Source organism: Eublepharis macularius, chromosome 9, assembly GCF_028583425.1.
Source record: "Eublepharis macularius isolate TG4126 chromosome 9, MPM_Emac_v1.0, whole genome shotgun sequence".
In the NCBI taxonomy this organism is placed as follows: Eukaryota; Metazoa; Chordata; class Lepidosauria; order Squamata; family Eublepharidae; genus Eublepharis; species Eublepharis macularius.
The window spans coordinates 31,562,751-31,582,116 of NC_072798.1; the positions used below are offsets into that span (position 1 = coordinate 31,562,751).

General features: G+C 40.7%; 1 protein-coding gene across 1 annotated transcript in view; it reads left to right on the plus strand.

Moving 5' to 3' along the window:
* POLR3B (RNA polymerase III subunit B) overlaps positions 1 to 19,366 on the plus strand; it is a 90,318-nt gene that overhangs the window by 21,726 nt on the left and 49,226 nt on the right. Inside the window, exons 10-19 of the mRNA XM_054989284.1 lie at positions 624 to 746; positions 4,076 to 4,192; positions 5,178 to 5,312; positions 9,753 to 9,914; positions 11,586 to 11,786; positions 12,567 to 12,729; positions 15,390 to 15,543; positions 16,271 to 16,345; positions 17,185 to 17,283; positions 18,290 to 18,417. Of these exons, the coding sequence (XP_054845259.1) occupies positions 624 to 746; positions 4,076 to 4,192; positions 5,178 to 5,312; positions 9,753 to 9,914; positions 11,586 to 11,786; positions 12,567 to 12,729; positions 15,390 to 15,543; positions 16,271 to 16,345; positions 17,185 to 17,283; positions 18,290 to 18,417 (1,357 nt within the window). The remainder of the gene's footprint in view (positions 1 to 623; positions 747 to 4,075; positions 4,193 to 5,177; positions 5,313 to 9,752; positions 9,915 to 11,585; positions 11,787 to 12,566; positions 12,730 to 15,389; positions 15,544 to 16,270; positions 16,346 to 17,184; positions 17,284 to 18,289; positions 18,418 to 19,366) is intronic.

The following is a 19,366-nucleotide window of genomic DNA, read 5'->3' on the forward strand; positions in this document are numbered from 1 at the left end:
GCTGATAAATTGCCCCAGCTGCAGCAGTATATAGCAGTCATCACACACACATGCTTTTCAAAAGATGTAGAACAGTGCTGGCCGCGGCAGCTGTGTTGAGAGGCAGTCACAGGTATCTGTAAAGTTTGACAGGATCTGTCCCCTCTTCCAGCAAGTGTTACTCAGCAAAAGGCAACTTTTATTTCCTAGGAAGTGCTGCTGTTGTGAAGCAAACTCCACAGTCCCCAAAATGTCATATTTTATGGTTGAGCCCTAGAAAAGGCCTCATGGCTTCCTGTAGCGCTTCGGCAGGCTTCCATTTGTCCGATATAAATGGCTGGTTATTATTTTTGATAAAGGAACAATACGTTTCTTCTACCAATAAGCTGTCGCCTTCATTTCTAGCAAAAACTCACTCCACTGTAGTTTGTCTTCTCCGCTGCTGTTTATCAAGATTTCCATCCCGTGGTTTGCGAGTGTGCTGTTGCCAGTGCCAGATGGCTGTGTTTCTGAGAGAACTCGCTTTTGCTTACGAGTAATACTGACACACAATGCCAAATTAGCATAAGCAAATGTCAGTGAGTTAACACAAAGCCGATGTTCTTTCTCCTCTTTTCTACCTTTTATCCTCCTCCTCCTCCTAGGCCATGGGTGTTGAGAGTGACCAAGAGATTGTGCAAATGATTGGTACGGAGGAGCATGTGATGGCTGCATTTGCTCCCAGCTTGGAGGAGTGCCAGAAAGCTCAGATTTTCACACAGATGCAGGTGTGTGTCCTTTCAAGCATCCAAAAGTAAAGATGGCGTCTTTTTATATTTGTCTTTTGTGAATTAATTGGGTGATGCAGAAGCTGTGTTGGGAATTGGGATTGGGAATCCTTTCACAGGACTACCCATCAAGCTTCTGTGCTTATTACTGGTCTGAAGACTGGGGTCTCAGTACAAAAGTCAGTCTCAACCAATCAATGCAATCATTTTTCAATAAGTAGATGCACCAGATGACTTTGAAAAGAGCTCACCCTCTCAGTAATGGAGGTTTATGCAATTATGCATGGTAAAGGTACAGTTAGGCATGGTACAGGGGAATTGGACAGATAATTTTTCCTTCCTCTCCCTCTCTGCAACACCCTTGCTGGTCACACAGTGAAATGGCTCCAGGACAGACAGAAGAACTACTGAAGTTATCATTTATGGAATTTGCTTCCATAGATGATGTGGTAATGGCCGCTAGCTTAGGAAATTTGATATGTCTACCAGTGGCTATTAGCCAAAATGGCTCAAAGAGACCTCTGAGTTCAGAAGCAAGATGCCATGAATTCAAATTGTCAAGAGGCAATAGCTGTGGTGTGTAATTTGTGTGTTTCCCAGAAGCATCTGGTTGACCACTAAGCAAAATAGGAAGATGGAATAGCTATATATTTAATCTGATGCAGCAAGGCTCTTAGAGTCTTACAGTGGGCTTTCATCTTGTGAACTGCAAAGTTTCCTTAACTTGCCTGAAGGTGGGTGTACAAGCAAACCAAGCAAGACAAAAATTGTAACAGCAACAGCAACAACCTTTATTGACATCCATATTAATGACAAAAACAGCACAAACACAGTTCGGTCTACAGATACATAACTCGCCTCATAGATGCAAGATACAAAAATTTAGCTACAATTTCAATCACCTTTTGGTTCTGAGTAGCCAGTAGGAAAATGATTTTACATTCATCAGATTTCCCTGTTTGCTCTCTCAGCAAGGGATCAATAAGTGCATATATCACAATAATAAGTACAGTACAGAAAAACATGTTTGAGTGTTTCTGTGTCTTGCCAAACACAGGTGCATAACTTGTTAGCATATAGCGTTTTGTGAACTCTCCCATAAAGTATCACAGAGGGTAACATATTAAACCGAGCTAACAAATAAGCTCTGTGATAATGTGGGGCCATTAAATAGGTGAGATACTCTGCCCTATACCCATGGGGTAAAAGCCCCAAACCCGGGGCTGAGCATCTGCCTTTTGCAAGACTCCTAAGATTCTGAATCTCGATGTCGAGTCTTTGTCTAATCAGTACATAAGCTGATTTTTCTGTAAGGGAAAATAAATCTCCAATATGAATTCTTACTGAATTAATTTTCTTTTCTATGTGGTTTAACCACATAGACAACTGGGACTCCATCAGCATATGAAAGATGAGACTATCCTCATTATTCTTAAAATGTAGGTGTAACCAAAATTTGACAGTATCAATCCATGCTTTAGCCTCAAGGCAGATGGCCACATAAGACACACACATGGGAAGGCCCAATATTTTCCATAGGAAGTTAGTTTGTATTCTTTCCACTTCCTTGTTGAAAGGCATAATCCATATAGGTACTCCATAAAACAGTCCTGCACTAATTTTCTGATTGAATACTCTAATGGCTGCAGGCACATATTGTTTACCCTTGGTAAAACTGAAGTGAGTGGGCGCAAGTATATTGCAGTTCACAGTTTTTATCAGTTCCCTTCTATGAGGAACCCAGCTGGTTCTATAATTGAAATGGATTCCTAAGTATCAAAAAATGTTGACCTGTTCGATCCTATTACCTCTTATATTCCATTTTAAGGGTTTCCACGCTTTAGCAAAAATCATGATTTTCGATTTCTCGAAATTCAGGGTCAGTTTGTTAATTTCACAGTAATCATAGAACATGATAATAGTCGTTTCATACCAATTTGCGAGAGGGAAAGTTAAACTGCATCATCTGCATATAAGAGCAGTGGAACATGGATTGCCCCAAGTCTAGGACCGTGGCCATCTGTATTCACCAAAAAGGGAGCCAGATCATTTACAAAGAGGTTGAATAATAGTGGGGCTGAAATACAACCTAGTTTCACTCCAGTATTTATTGGGATTGACAAAAATTGTATGAAATTGTATAGCAGACCTCCTGATGAGTATAACTGGCACAGACTTGAGGAATCCCCTTCTCCATTTGTCTGTGGTTCTTTTCATCCTGTGTTTAGCCTCTGTTAGATTAACTACTTTAGTAGCCATCTGCCTTCCACCTTTAAATTGGCCAAAATTCAATTCGGAACTTGGCTTTTATAAGCATTCGGCTCTTTTACAAGTCCATGATGTGAGGCATGCAAAATGTACCCAATTCTTAATGGGTGATTTGACTCAGTAAAGGAAGCCACAGCTGTCATTTTGCAAGACCTGGTCAAGGCTGTTAATTCCAAGAAGTTCTCGAGGTCATTAATTCATAGGATTGCTATAAGTCTGAAGTGACCTGATGGCACATAACATGCAACGTGTGATATCAGTGCTGAAAAAGACTTGAAAATCATCGTGGATGATAAACTGAAGATGAGCTCACTCAGTGCCATCCTGTGGCAAAAAAGGCCAGTGCCTTATTAGTTTACATAGTTAAGAAAAATAATGGGTGTACTCGATACCTTTTCATTGACTTATTAGAATATTAACCGGAGCATGCATGTTGGAGAATGTGAAAGTACCATTCAGGCATGGTTAAAATCATATTAGGAAACCTGTTTTCTGTTAGTGGCCATTTAAAAGGCTCCAGTTAAAATCATGGAGTGATTTGCACTGCTTAAGTTCTTGAAGCATTAGGCTGTTGCATTCAAAGTAGCAAAGGTACCCTTAGACCCTTTGAGTACCATACTAAGCAGAGTTACACCCTTCTACGTCTGCGGAAATCAACGGGCTTAGAGGGGTTGTAAGTCTGCTTAGAATGGCACTATTAGTTTTGGCTGCTCAGTCATTTTCACTAGTCATCCTATTAATGAAGCTCGTTTCCTGGAAAGCTGCTGCAATAGACCAGTGGGCTATCACACGAACTTGGAGAAAGAGGGATTAATTATAAATGATTTTATTTCTTTATTATCCATTTTTTTCACTGTGACTCAAAGCAGATTACCACAGTGTAAGCCAATGCAATATCTAATAAGCAATACAATAGGAGTAGAAATTGTAGAAATCTGAAACAAAACAAAAAATATTGGACATGATGTCTTAATGCAGAAAACAATATTATCATAAATAGAAGATAATGCAGTGGGAATATATACTGTACTGACTTGGATATGATATTATTCACTTTACAGGCATTAAAGTATTTGGGAAATAAGGTACGAAGGCAGAGAATGTGGGGTGGACCCAAGAAGACCAAGATGGAAGAAGCAAGGGAGCTCCTGGCAACAACTATCCTTGCGCATGTCCCTGTATGTATGATGGCAGTACTGAAGCAGAGGCCCTGGTTGTTGTTGTCTTTGATGTTAATGCCTTGTTGCCTTCCTCTGCTGCTCCTTTTTCTTTCACTTGCTTCAAGCAAGAGTTAAATGGTTCTGAACAAAGAGTCCTTTTTGACACAGATGCTTCAAGGTTTATCTTCTGTGAATCAAAAAGGGATCTACGTGATTTTTTGAGATCCTGCCAAGTCATGCTAGAAGCAGTGGAATTTGTGCTAAAAGAGGAAGAAATTAATCTGTTCATTTCATTAAGAACAAGATAAACCATTTAGAAGTCCCATCACAAATTCCAAAGTTTATAAGGAACACCTCAGTTCTGAGAAATAGTGTTTAGGGGATGCTGCCTGTTCATAATATACATTTAATGTTTTGTGAGTTTTTTGTTTCAAACATGATCATGATGACCTTGACCATCTTGTAGATTTAGGCTTGCCTACTTGAACTCTCCCTTCCTGTGCCCGTATGTAAATTGTAGTAGAGAGGACAAGTGGAATGACCAAGGGGGCTGGTGCTGAGTGGTGTTGATATTGAGGTCTGTGAAACCAAGACTGCGGGATTTGTTTACTTTCCCATAATTAATGGGAATTCTCCCAGTTCTCTTTATGCTCACCTAATTCTCATAAACTTTGTTCTGCAGCAGTCCCTTCTGTGCTCATATGAATTTGCCTAGCTAATCAGGCTGATACCACCTCAAATCAATAACTTGAATCTTATTTACCTACAAAGGTGATTTTTTTTTAAAAAAAGTAACCTGACTGCATAAGCATGCTAGATTATGCACATCTCTAGCCTCGCCCTAATGGCTAGTATAGTTTTGGTTTTTTTTAAAAAAAAGTTAAGCCCTTCCCAGTTTTCTATGGATGAAATGCTTCTAAATTTCCTGTTTTAGGCCCTTAGGATCTTTCCTCTGAAGGAAAGGGCCGTCTGTTGTCTATTAGTTTCCACTGCTTTCTTTCAGGTGAAAGAATTTAACTTCCGCTCCAAGTGCATCTATACAGCTGTGATGGTCCGCAGGGTGATTCTAGCCCAAGGTGACAATAAAGTAGATGACAGAGACTATTATGGTAACAAGCGACTGGAGTTGGCAGGACAGGTAATTTGCTTCAGTGTTTTGCCTCCACCTGCTTAATGGGTCTAAGCACATTTTTGTGCTGTGATCTGCTGATGCAGAATCTCACTTTTTAAAGGGTGTGCGAGTTTTTCCTCCCACTGTGGCAGTGTCCAAGTACCTAAACATCCCCACGTAAGACATGCTAACTATACATCTCCCAAAAAATCATATCTAAAATGGCCTTCAGATGTTTCAGGTTGGCAGACATGCACTTAAACTGTTTAAATTTGTCACATCAGATCCTGCAGACTAGGAGAGCTTCCTATATTCTGGTAAATGCCCACTAATTTATTGGTCCTTTTTGAGAGTGAGATTTGTGGTTTATTTTGTAAAGTTTTTAAATGTTTAGAATCTAAATCTAAAAATATATCTCCAAACTGCCCTCGTGAGATTTTTCTCCCACTGTTTCCAACTTCTTTTGACTATATTTTGTGTATGTGTGTGTCTTAACACTGGCTGTGTTTCTGGGTTTAAAAATCCTGTTGCTTAAAAATTTGAATGAAAAAAGGCTGTTTCTGTATGAGGAGGAAAACATAGCAGTCTACACAATGTGAAGACATAAAAGGCATTGTGTCTGTAAAAATGTGTGAAAACAATAGCCGCTAATTTCACACCCCATGGGACAAGGGAGTATGAAATGTGCTTTCGCTTTAGATAACAGTTGTTCCCACTAGCCAAGCTGGTTTACAGTGCATCCTCTTAGTCTTTCTGCCACTAGAGGCTTGGCAGGCCAGGTGCCAGCAGAGGTGTTAGCGAAACCTACCGATTCCAAGCTTAATCTTTTCACCTACCTTTTCTCTTTCCGTAATGTGTTCATTATTTGCTGAGCATTTCCTTCGTCTTTGTGCTTGGGGTTTGTTTGGGTTCCCCCCCCCCTCCTTTCTTTCTTCCTTTCTCATTCAGCTTGCTTTGTATGGGTGAGATATGGAATAGTACCAAAATCCGGCACCCTGGAAAGGAAGGGATTTCTACCCTGTGACAAAAGAAAACCGCCTTGACTTCAGAGATTGACTAATCCCAGCTGTTCTGATAATATAATTAAGGCTGCCTAATGTCTTTAATTTTGCAACCAGTTTGTGTGAAAAGGAGAATTTGGCACTCCAAAGCCTCAAACACTAAATGGCAATCTCAAGGCGCCTAATTAGAATTCTCTGACATTAAGCTAATTGGTGAAACTGTATTTCAGCAGCTTAACTACTTTATTAATTTTTTTCCTCAGGATTTTCAATGGAAATCAATTGATGAGCTGTCATTCCCTCCCCCCCCCCCCATGTTTTCCCCCCACCCCTCAAATTTAATTTGCTCTTCAATGTTGTTGTCTGAAAGACCTTGGGTTAGCTATAAAATGCAATGAATATTATCACTGGCATTCCACCCCTTTCTCTTTTTAATCACTTACTCTTGACCTAAAAAAATAGGTTATTGTGAAACTTTGCTGTGCTCTGAGAAGAGAGCCTGTGGATGTACAGGAATTGGCAAAGGAATGCTCTAGGCTGGAAAATGTCAAGAAGTTTTTGAACCTCTAGTTGAACTTTATTAGTTCAAACAGACAGAGAACATTGGTAACTCTTCTGTAGTCAGTGGAGATACTTGTGCGTGTTTGCACAAATTACTTTATAACACTTAAAACGGGCTTTTTGTTACGGTATGAATGGGGAACTGAGGCGGAAAGAGATTTGCTGCAAGCCATGGCTGCATTCAAGCATAACAAACCAACCACAAGTTTTAGGTAGAGCCGTGTTGGTCTGCAGTAGAATAGCAGGTTTGGGGTCCAGCAGCACCTTAGAGACCAACAAGATTTTCAGGATCTAAGCTTTCAAGAGTCAGAGCTGGCATCTTTCGAAAGCTTTTCCCCCTGAAAATCTTGTTGGGCTCCATGATGCTGCTGGACCCAAATTCTGCTGCTCAACCACAAGTGCTTCATTATGTGAATGAGTCTCTTGTGCATAGTGCCAAAACTAAAGACTTCCTAAACCACGGAGTCTTCTCTATCTCATATCTACTTGAGCAGCACTATCTCAGGGGATCTCCACCCATGCCAGGATCTTAATCCAATTCTTGATCCCCTGTGACTGCTATATACACATTTAAAACCCAGGGTGGGAGGATCCATTCATGGATCTCCCACCATCATATCTCATTTGGCACTCAGTCTTGAGTTTAATGTTGATAGCATGGCTAGCTCCCTATAGAAAGTAAATTTTCCCTCTTCGGGTGCTTTTAAATACGATTAATCTTTGCCAGGTCATCACCAGTTAAGAATGGATCACACCAGTTTTGGCTTGATCTTTTTACTCCTTGGACTGTATTTTGGTTTTATTTGTGTTCTCTGTACTTACGTAGCACACCTTTCTCTTGTATTAATGAGCTTCCATCTTCACTTCCTTTTGTATGTAGGCATCTGTATATGTATAATCTGCCAATTGAGTATAATTTCATGCTTCTGATTAAATAGTTCATGAGAGCTTTTACTACAATAAATTAGTTAAAAGAGCAACAAGAATAAAATGGCTGCTCCTCTGAAATTTGCTTTTGTTGTCTGTAGTTAGAATGGTGTCATGTATCCAATGAAATCTACTCACTAAGCCATACTTTCCCATTTCCATCTCCCCTTGCAGTCCACTGAGCCCCTGTGATATTGTGTGCCTGGGGACCAGTGTATCCTCAAGAACACTGTGAGAGCCAGTGTGGTGCAGTGAGCAGAGTGGCAGACTGTGGTCCTGAGAGACCCGGTTTTCAGTCATCACTTCTACCATGGAAATTCATTGAATGACCTTGGGCCAATCACACTCTCAGCCTGGCCTACCTCACAGAGTTGTTGTTTTGAGAAAATGCTTTGAGTACACTGCTTTGAGTTCCCAATGCAAGAGAAAAGTAGGATATAAATCAGTGCAAATGCAACATCATAGGGGGCAAAATGAGGCTCTGCAGTATGAGAGAGTAATGCATGGAAATTGCTGCCACCTCTTCTGAAGGTGGAAATGCACTTAGTTCAGAACTTTTTCACTGAATTACCAGCAAGTATGTTCAGTCAAAATATTGTGGGTGGTAGACCAGTTTAGAGATTTTTGTCATCACTTTATTGAGGTAGACTCGCGATGGTAAGCTAGCTGTTTGGGTGAGGGGGATACATCTAACCTTGGAAGAAAGAGTGGTCATTGGTATGTGCCATTGACATAAAAGTTGCAGTTTTCTTGGAGTTCTTTCAAATTGCTTGTATTTCTTGTTCCTCTTAAAATGGTTGTGAGTTAAGATCTGGATGGACTTTCAGAGCACCCAAAGGGGGCCATTGTAGTTGAGTGGATTCCATTTTTGTTGATAAGATGAAAGGCCCTGGAAGTTTTAGTGTCCATGTGCTTTCTGCTGACCAGGACATCATGGCAGTGGATGTCAAGTTATAGGCGGTAGAAACACTCACTAGGGCGGTGGAATGGGTGACTGGCTTTCAGCCCACTGAGACAGCACAGTTCCAATACTTCTAAGAAAATGGGGAGAGTATTGTAAATTGGTCTCATTCCATGCAGGAATTAAATTATGCAATAGACTCCAGAATGTCTTAACAGGGCCTAGTTGAATACCTAGTTTGTTTAGCACTTCACAATGCTTTGTATACTGGGAACTTGCATTTTTGGCATTTGCTAGTGGCTGTATTTTTAGTCTTCCTGACAGAATCGCTGTAAAATTCAAGACTTAGGAAAGAGTTGCCAAGTTCAACAGCTTGTACTCCCTCCCCGGGAACAGGGTGAATCCATTCTGTGTGTTTGTCAGTGGAAATTTGGTGAAATGTGGACAAGCTGTGGTGAGCAAGTGTGATTCTTAAAAAGTTAAGTGGAAAAGAAGGAACGACAGGACTGGAAATAGTACAAATAAAAACTCATGGAGGGGAGGGGAGCAAGCACTTGCTCCTTTCCCTAAATAGCAAATATTCATGTTGGTGATTCTTAGAGAAGGTTTTTCATGAATGGTCCACTCCTTTGATAACACATTCCAACTACTGGGCCTGGTATAGATTATGTACAGATAAAGCAATTTTGAGAATAAGAAGCCAGGTTAAGGTCGTTCTAACACAGTATACGTCCTATCCTCTTCATCTACTGGCATAATAAGTCTCCATTTGAAAGTCAGTGGATGATCACTTTCATTTCTTCATCTTAAAAGAGTTGATGGTTGGAATTTAAATGGGACTCTGGCAAATACTATCATTTTATTTCACAAGTTTTCAAAAACTGACCAGCATCTTATAGACTTCTTGGATCCATAAATTGGGGTGTTGTTGTGTTTTTTTGGTGTAAAGTGGTGCCAGTAAGTCAGAAGTCACAATGTCATTCCATTTCAGGATGGACCACATTCAGGAATGGCCCCTGATACATTTCCAGGGCAGCTTCTGGCGCTGTTTATCTGAACCCTGTTTTTCTCTTGCAGCTTCTTTCCTTGCTCTTTGAAGACTTGTTCAAAAAATTTAACTCTGAATTGAAGAAGATTGCTGATCAAGTAATTCCCAAGCAAAGAGCAGCCCAGTTTGATGTAGTGAAGCACATGCGACAAGATCAGATCACCAACGGTATGGTGAATGCCATCTCTACCGTAAGTGTTCCCTTGCTTTATTTTTGGAAGGCATCAGGTTTCTTTCGGCTGCAACAGCGACGACACGTTCCAAACATTTATGGCTGTAGGATTCCACTCTCGAAAAGAAATAGCGTCGAAGGCAAAGTACTGAAATCGTGCATCTTTAAAGTTAGAGTGTTAATTATTTGCTGTTTATGGTGCTTTACAGACTGCGTAGATTTCTGCCCTTTCTGCACAGAGCTTATGCTCCACCTTGCCTCTCCAACTGCTATGTTTTTGTTGCGCTTATTCTGAGCACGTGTGTGACTCTCTGGGCTTTCCCTTTTAAGCTGGAGCCAAAACAAAGCCCGACGGAAAGGGAAAGGGCAGGATGGCTACGAATGAAAGCTCCGCTCTCCCCTCACCAGCCTTTTATAGGCTTTTTCTTAGTTAAGGGCTGAGCCACAGATCATTGGTAAAGGGAGGGGGTTTTTCATACAGTGAGTGAACCTTTGCCATGTTCAGCACTGATGTAACAAAGGGGAAGTAGGCTGGGCAGTAACAGGACAGGGCGTGCCTGAAGCTGTCCCCACACACCTCGACCAAACTCCCTGCTTTTGCAGCGGGGGCAGTTTTAATAATAATAATAATAACATTCGATTTATATACCTTCCTTCAGGACAACTTAACACTCACTCAGAGCGGTTTACAAAGTATGTTATTGTTATCCCCACAACAACAATCACTCTGTGAGGTGAGTGGGGCTCCTAGAAGCTGTGACTGACCCAGGGTCACCCAGATGGCTTCAAGTGAAGGAGTGGGGAATCAAACCCGGTTCTCCAGATTAGAGTCCCGCTGCTCTTAACCACTATATCAAACTGGCCCTTCTTACCAATGCATGATATGTACAATGCATTGGAAAACCTCAAAATGTACAGGAGAAGTTGTGGCGGGGAGGCTCTTTCAGCATATTGAGTCAGACTGTGCGAATTACTGTTTTTGCTGGGCTCTCCTTAAATCTTAATGCACCGTCTAACAGATAGGAAGTCTCTCCGTTTTGAAAAGTAACATCTTTTCTCCTTCTGCTGCCTTAGTGTGCGATCCTGTTAACAGTCCTGTTAATACGAGCAATTTAAAAAAATGTCTTGTTCTTAGGTAGAGTGCAAGTAACAGATCACAGAACATGCAAGCCACTTGTCAGTTGTGTAGAGTGTACATATATTTAAAAGACTCAACAGTGGTGGTGACCCAGCCACATCCCAGAAATCACTCCTCTAAGTATTTTATGATGAAGTCCTATGCAGAGTTACACCCTTCTAATACCACTGGTTTCAATTGATTTAAAAGCATGTAACTCTGCTTAGGATTCCACTGTTAGAGCCCCACATCTTATGTTCAGGTGTTCCCTCCACAACTGATAAGATATTTTAATATCCCTTTCTTCTGGTACATACACCAGTGCAAAAAATGTCAAGTGTGAAACTGCTCTTATGTGAGTCCTTCATCTATAAGTGATAATTAAATTATGAAATCAAAGAACAGCAGCCCTTATTATTCCACACAAAAATCAGTCTGAAGTTTCTCCCATAAATTCTTGAAGATGATTGAAAAGCTAAAGCTGTTCTACCAGTAGAGTTTGGTTATGCATTAGAAACTTGTCAAGTTATTTATCCTGACTTTCTGCAAATGTATGTAATTCATGGCCTTTAGGGGAACTGGTCATTGAAGAGATTTAAGATGGATCGCCAGGGTGTGACTCAAGTATTGTCCCGCTTGTCGTATATATCTGCGCTGGGGATGATGACAAGAATCTCTTCTCAGTTTGAGAAGACAAGAAAAGTGAGTGGCCCTCGATCTCTGCAGCCATCTCAGTGGGGCATGCTGTGTCCATCAGACACGCCTGAAGGAGAGGTAAGAAACACGAGCTTAGTTTCCCTTAATGTTTTAACTTGACGTGTTTTACTTTTTGTTTTTAAAATATTTTCTAATTGTACATGTTGATATTTCTAAGCCACCTTGGGCATTGTGAAATAAATAAACAAAATTTCTATCAACTGTGTGACAGTTCACTATGCTGGGGCCATCATGTACCAATGCAATGTTAATATCTTAGTTTGTCCATGTACAGTTTTGACTTTCTTCATGGTATTTCCTGCAATGCCACATATTTCTTTAACCCACCTGTGAGATTCTTCCCCCTGCACTATTTTAATACTGTTTGTTCTATTTTATTGTCTTCTGATTGTACCAAAATAGTTGCTCCCTCAAATTATGCTTCTTCCTACATTGCTTTTCCACCCTCCAAAGTGATTTCTTTTACCTTTAGTTTTCATAACGCACCTTTTGGAACTGATCTAGGAAAAATTATTTGTGATTACCGTGCTGATAAGTATGCATATTTGTTCACCAGCAAGTCTGTATGCTCAGCATTCAAAACTGGAGTACCTTATGACTGTCGTTTAAGTGTCGCAGAAATGGTGAGATTCTAGTTGGTTGCAGCTAAGACTGTAGTCTTGCCATGCACTCCTTGATCCCAGTAGGTCTTATGTGGAGTAAACTTGCATGGGGGCAGGCTACAGGTCCCATATTTTAGTGGTTGCTAGTAACTGGATAAAATAGTGAGCATCTATGTACACTCTGCATTTTAAAATAAACGCATTTTAAAATAAATGTTATTTTTGTTTTCTTCAGGCTTGCGGCTTGGTTAAAAACCTAGCTCTGATGACTCACATTACTACTGATATGGAAGATGGCCCTATTATTAAATTAGCGGGTAACCTTGGGGTAGAAGACGTCAATCTCCTCTGCGGGGAAGAACTTTCATATCCCAATGTCTTTCTTGTTTTCCTTAATGGTATGGCAACGCCTTCTACAGAACTGTGATTTATAATCTAGAAAAAAAGATTGAGTATGAAAAATCAGCAGCGACTTCTGTTTCTCACCCTCTTGATGTAAATGTAGTCCAGTGGTGCTTTGTAGGATGGGTTATTTATAAGGAGGCTTTGAGTTTTTCCTACTTGTAATGCCATGTGCAGAGTTCACCACATTGCCATGATATCAGCTGGATTTGTGCTCCCCTAGATCAGGTTTGGGAGCCAGGTATCCTTTATGTGTTACTGCCGAACTCGCAAGCAGCTTTTATGTATTATTTTAATTAGGAACTTCTGCTCGAGGCAGTTTATGTGGAAAAACAGTACTCTACAATTTAAAAACATTATAAATTATCAATATAAAAGTAAAACAAGCCATTAAAAACAAGCCAGGGGCATAAAAAACACTATAAACCATTTCCCTTTTTTTCTTCATGCAACATTTAAAGTATTGCAACCCTTAGGCAGCCCCTGTTGTGTGGGTCCTTAGTGTTAAACCGGCATCTCATCAAAAAGGGATGGGTCATTTCATATGAAGGACCCTCGCAGGACTTTATATGTTACAACCAAACCATGGAATAGAGTAGCTCTCAGGGTGTTTAAAAGTTCCCCAGCAGACTTTACAGAGCTTCTGTCTTAACTATTGCTGAGAGATAGGAAGCAGGCCACAAGATGGTTTGTTCTTGCTCTGCAGACCCTCCCTTCACTGCATAGTTGTTGCATACCACAAGGCTGATGGCAGTTAATCAAGTTCCTTGCTCAACAAGGATTCTTAAAACAGGCGGGCATCCTAGTTAAATGGGGAATGGGTTTAGCTTCCTTAACAGCGGTTAACATCAGTGCCAAGAGCTGCTGTAGCACAGTGGTTAAGTGGTTGGGTTGTGAATCAACACTCTGCTAGTTCAGATCCCACTACTGTCATGAGCTCAGCAGGGGGCCATGGACAACCCACTCCTCTCAGCCCCAGCTCCTCAGCTGTATTGTGGGGATAATAATAACACTAACTTGTTCACCGCTCTGGGTGAGGCATTTTATCTAGAAGAATGGTATATAAGCGCAGTTATTATCAGGGCTTTTTTTCAGCGGGAACATGTGGAATGGAGTTCCGGCACCTCTTAAAAATGGACACATGGCCGGTGGCCCCACCCCCTAATCTCCAGACAGAGGAGAGTTTAGAATGCCCTCCGCAGCGCGGAGGGCAATCTAAACTCCCCTCTGTCTGGAGATCAGGGGGCGGGGCCACTGGCCATGTGACCGTTTTCGCCGAGTGCGATTTAAACTTTTTAAAAACTCACCCCTTGTTCCAGCTGACCCAAAGTGACATCATTGTGTGGTCCTGAGTGCCGCCCCCTCTCTTCCCAGAAAAAAAGCCCTGGTTATTATTATTATTAAACCATGGAAAGGGGGATGATTGAAATCCCCAGCAGGGACAGAAGGTAAAATTCTTTGAGCCTTATTGTCAATCTCTTAACTGTGATTAAAGATCTGGCCCTATGATGTGTGTACCACCAGCACGTGGTGAGCAAGCAGTGTCTGATGAGGGCGGTACAAAATAGAAATGCAGCTCTGAGCTGCCTCAGCTGTCTGATCAAAAAGGGCTAATATGCTCTTCTGATAATCCCTAGAACAGTTATTTTAATTTAATTTGCACGGTTGTATTTAGAATTGCATGTTTATCTATATTTTAAATTGGGGGACAGTATCATAAAATTCTGACAAATATAAATTCTGTGGAGTACAGATACAGACATGGGTACTGAGACTGGAAACAGTTTTAAACTTGGGTAGCTCAGAGCATATCAAAGTTAAAAGCAAAGGAACGCTGCAGGATCACTGGCTGTTGTTTTTATTTAAAAATAAAGCTGTTTTTTTCTATTTCTGCTGCATGATAGCTTCATACTCACATTTCCAAGCACTAGAAAGAAAGAGAGAGGCTGAATTCTCCAAAGGGTTTCTTTTCTGGGGCTGTACCATGTCTTTGGAATTCTCTCCCCAAGGAAATGGCCCAGGATACATAATTTCTAACTTATGCAACACAGGCTAGACGTCCTTTTTAAGGCTCTTATAACTATTTTTTACATTACTATTGTTGTGGGTGAACTGTTTTAGATCTTAGTGTAATGTTGCTTATAAGATCACTTGTGTATTCTTTTTGGTCAAAAAGTTGGCTTTGAAATTGTAGCACAAAGAACATTCTTCATTGTGGTTGCACATGACCTCAGTTGAGTTTGAAATCTTGAAGCCCTCCAGCTCAGTAGTGGTGGACGCATTTAAGTGCTGTCCTTGATAATATCAACTCCTGCAAAACAGACCAAGCCTTTGAACCCTTGTTTGAGGGTAGGAAACAATCCTAAGCATTTTTTTAAAAAACCTTCAGATGATAACATTAGAAACCTGATCCTTTGCAAATGGATCGTTGAGTTGCAAGTTTTCATTTCTAAGAAATTCTGTGGCCTATCTATTGAATGGTGGATTTTAAAGGTGTAGGGGAAAAGTGGAATTGGAGCAAGACTGTCATAGCAGACTTAAGAGAAACACAGCCTGCTTACCACCACAGAGGGCCACTTGTCTGAAAGATGATAAAGCTGTGCAAAAGAAGAGAGAAATGGGAATATATATATAAAACATTTCTTTTCTTGGACAGGCAACATCCTCGGTGTCATTCGGGAGCACCAGAAACTGGTCAACACGTTTCGGCTGATGCGTAGAGCAGGCTATATCAATGAATTTGTTTCAATCTCCACAAATCTTACAGATAGATGTGTCTATATATCCTCTGATGGAGGAAGGTTGTGCAGGTAAGCATCATACAGTACTAGCCCTCCTGGGAAATCCCACCGGCACCTTTCTTCCTGAAGTGCACTATTATGTTCATTAAATTCATTCACAAAAACAGGTTATTCTCACACCCTCACTAAATGCTGACAGCTGAAAAGAGGACCACATGGCCAAAAAAAAAAAAAGTATGATACTTGTAGTCCAACATGACAGACACGAGTGTAATTGCCTATGGTTAAAACTTACTGGTCATCCAATTTGCCAGTTCCTCTGTAGTTGTTCTTCTCTCTCTCCTTCCCCTGCCACATCCTCCTAATCCTTTTGCAGTTGTTCAGTTTTCCACTTCACCATTTCAAAGTGCTAATTAGCCTTTAAAACTATTAGCTTGGAGTGGAATGCCCAAGTATATCACAGTTATTTACTGCATGCTGCAAGAGCATCTTGTACAAATAGCAACAGTCCTCGATGTTTTGGATACGGCATGCCATTCTTTGTATCTGTGTTTCTGTGTGGTGGTGTAAACTTTCTAGAGTTCCGTACACTGCATGGAAGTTTACAAATTTAGTGCTCTCAAACACTGCTCCAGCATGAAATTCCAGGGTTAATCTTAACTTGGTATTCAATTTTTGTACATTATTGACCAATGATGTACAAAATTGCAACTTTTTTGTTTTCCATCTGTACAATGACAGATAATAAATAAGCTCACTATATATTAGCCGATGCTATTTCTTTCCCTTAATCTAGACCCTATATTATTGTAAAGAAGCAAAAACCTGCTGTTACAGACAAGCATATGGAAGAACTTGCACAGGGTTACAGGTAAGTAACTTGGCAGAATTCATCATGCTAGCTTATTTCTCTAGCCATCTAGAGAGTAGGATAAACTAGAAGCCCTGCAGTAATCAGAAACAAGATTAATCAGTTCCATTCGCACACATGCGTACCAGAGCACAAAGCAAATATGTTGTTGTTAAGGATAACCTCCCTGGGCTGCTGTCAGGATTTTATCATCAAATGCTACCCTTCCTGTGTTTGGTGAGAAAAAAAATATATTTCCCCATGGCATACTAATTCTCTGTAGGTAGAGAGAGGGAGAGAGATGGGATGGATAAACAAATCAAAGAGAACAGGCAACATTCCATTATCCTGTAGGACATTGGTTTGTATTCTGCAATTCACAGGAGGAAAGTTCATAGCTGTTTCCTGTGTTCCTCTCCATAGCAGTCCTTTCTGACCCTTGTTCCAGGAGCTGAAGGATCAGCGTGGGCTAATAGTGACTTGTACCAGAAAGCTATGATGGGAATAGGGAAGGTGGACACAATCGCCCTTTCTGCATCTTCTGGCAATGGAGTGCTACTGATGGAAGAGGAAGGACTTTGCTATTTCACCCTTCCCCACTGCAACCTTCCCAATCCACATGGATTGGTCTCGCAACCCAAATTATAAACAGTCTTGGGGTTAGCAAGGACTGCAGTGAAGGCAGAACACAGGAAGAATCCAAGATTGTCCATGCCTTCCACTGATGGATTGCAAGATCCAGTCCATAATTTATAAAACTGCCACTTTAACTGCTGAAAGAAAGTGAATGGAATCATAAAACTGTGAACGAAGGAGGAAACGGTTTAAACGATTTTAAAATGTTCATGTTCTGTCTCTAGGAATTTCGAAGACTTTTTGCATGAAAGTCTGGTTGAATATTTGGATGTGAATGAGGAAAATGATTGCAACATTGCACTGTATGAGCATACAATCACTAAGTAAGTTTCTGTGCTGCGTATGAAGTTTATTTGGTGATGTTAGAAGTAGCTTGCTAGTGTGGTGAAATAAGAAATGTATACATGCGTATCTTCAGTGCAGTAACAACATATTTATTAAAGATGGTCTTCAAAGATATTGTGGACAAGATCTGTGGCTCAGTGATAGAGCGTTTGCTTTGCATGCAGAAGATCCCAGGTTCAGTCCCCATCATCTCCAGTTAAAAGGATTAAGTAGACAGTGCCTGAGACCCTCTGCCACAAGTAGACAGTACTAACCTTGATGGACCAGTGGTCTGATTAAAGAGCCAGTGTAATGTAGTGGCTGGAGTGACAGACTAGGATCTGGGCGACCCAGGTTCAATTCCCCGCTCTGCCATAGAAGCTCATTGGGTGACCTAGAGCCACACACTCAGCCTAACGTGCCTCACAGGGTTTGTTGTGAGGGGGTGGGGGGAAGTGTAGGAGAGGAGAATGATGTCAGCCACTCTGGATCCCCCGTTGGGGAGAAAGGTGCGGTGTAAATGAAATAAAATAAAAATAAATTCAGGTGTAGGATAATTCATCTGTCCGTACAATCTTGTCTTCCCATTGGTATAGATGATGGAAGTATGTAGTTCCAAGTGCGCATAAGTGCACTCGCAGGGCTCCAGAACCCATGTACGTCCATTAACTTCAGTGGAACAATGAGCACATCCTTCTGTATTTGTGTGGCCACCACAACCACTCACTGAAATAAATGAGAAGGCTTTGTGGAAGCAGGGAAGTTTTTGTATGTGGTGGTGGTCCTACCTCATAAGCCTTCTGTGTGATTTTATAATGCATGTTTTTTTGAGTTCTCTCTTCTTCTCTACCTGCATGACTTCCATTACCCTGCCTTATTAACAAAAACCATGAAATAAGTGTTTGATCCTTCTAGTTATATAAATATGCAGTTTTGTGAGCTTTGACAACTCTAATTACGTGGAGCTATTCTATTGAACTTGTCACACTCTTTTTTTCTTTGAAGAGCAACAACACATTTGGAGATTGAACCTTTCACACTTCTTGGTGTCTGTGCTGGCCTGATTCCCTACCCTCACCATAACCAGTCCCCAAGAAACACTTACCAGTGTGCTATGGGGAAGCAAGCCATGGGTAAGATGTTACGTGCCTTAGATCTGGGTGGTGTCATGTCATGCAGGCTATGCGATACTAGAGAAAGTTTAAGCCATATCTTACAAATAATTATAGTACTTTTTCATATTGAAATATAAAGTTCAGTTTGGATTGCATATTCAACTTTGAAAAAATGATCAGATGTGAAAATACGAAACCCAGCCTCTCTCGTATGACAGTTATTGTATTTGATTTCTTTTCAACATCTTTAGAGAACTAGTAGCGAGTACTTATGTCATATCATGCTGCTGAGAAAAAATGAGGAAGAGATTTCCTGTGAATAGCTAATATGTTCTCTTTTCCCCCCCAGTAGTAATTACCTATTCTGTAACAACAAGATCTTGGTGTGTCTGTTGTTGTTGTAGTTGTTTGTAAGGAAATCTCATTATATCCGTTTCTTGAAATACTGGAACTGATAAATTAGTGGTCTCTTAATGGAGTAGCAAATAGTATTATGGCTAATGCATGTATTAGGAAGAAAGTCAAATTGAATTCAGTGGCCCTTACTCATGAGCTGTCATCATAATGTCCAGTTTCAAGAGAGCGATTGATAGCAGCAGTTACTAATTATACAAATGTCATTTAAGAATCCTGTTCCTCTTCATACATTCTTTTTGTTGTTTGGCAAGACCTTCATTAATACATATTTATTATTACTGCAGGTAAATTAGTGTCCTAGATTTACAACAACATTGAAGTTTCAACTCATGTAATGCACGCACTTTGTTAATCACCATATGAACAAACTATGACATTTTGTGAAAGGAATTTGTCCCGGGATTCCCCCCCCCCTCCTTAACATGGGTATGGGAGTTCTACGTGTGCAAATGCCCATTTCTCTAGGATTGCACCCCTGGAACTTGTGCTCCATATCTGTCAACTTCTGGATCCATTGCTTGTGCAATTTGAGCAGGTTGCTTTAAAATAA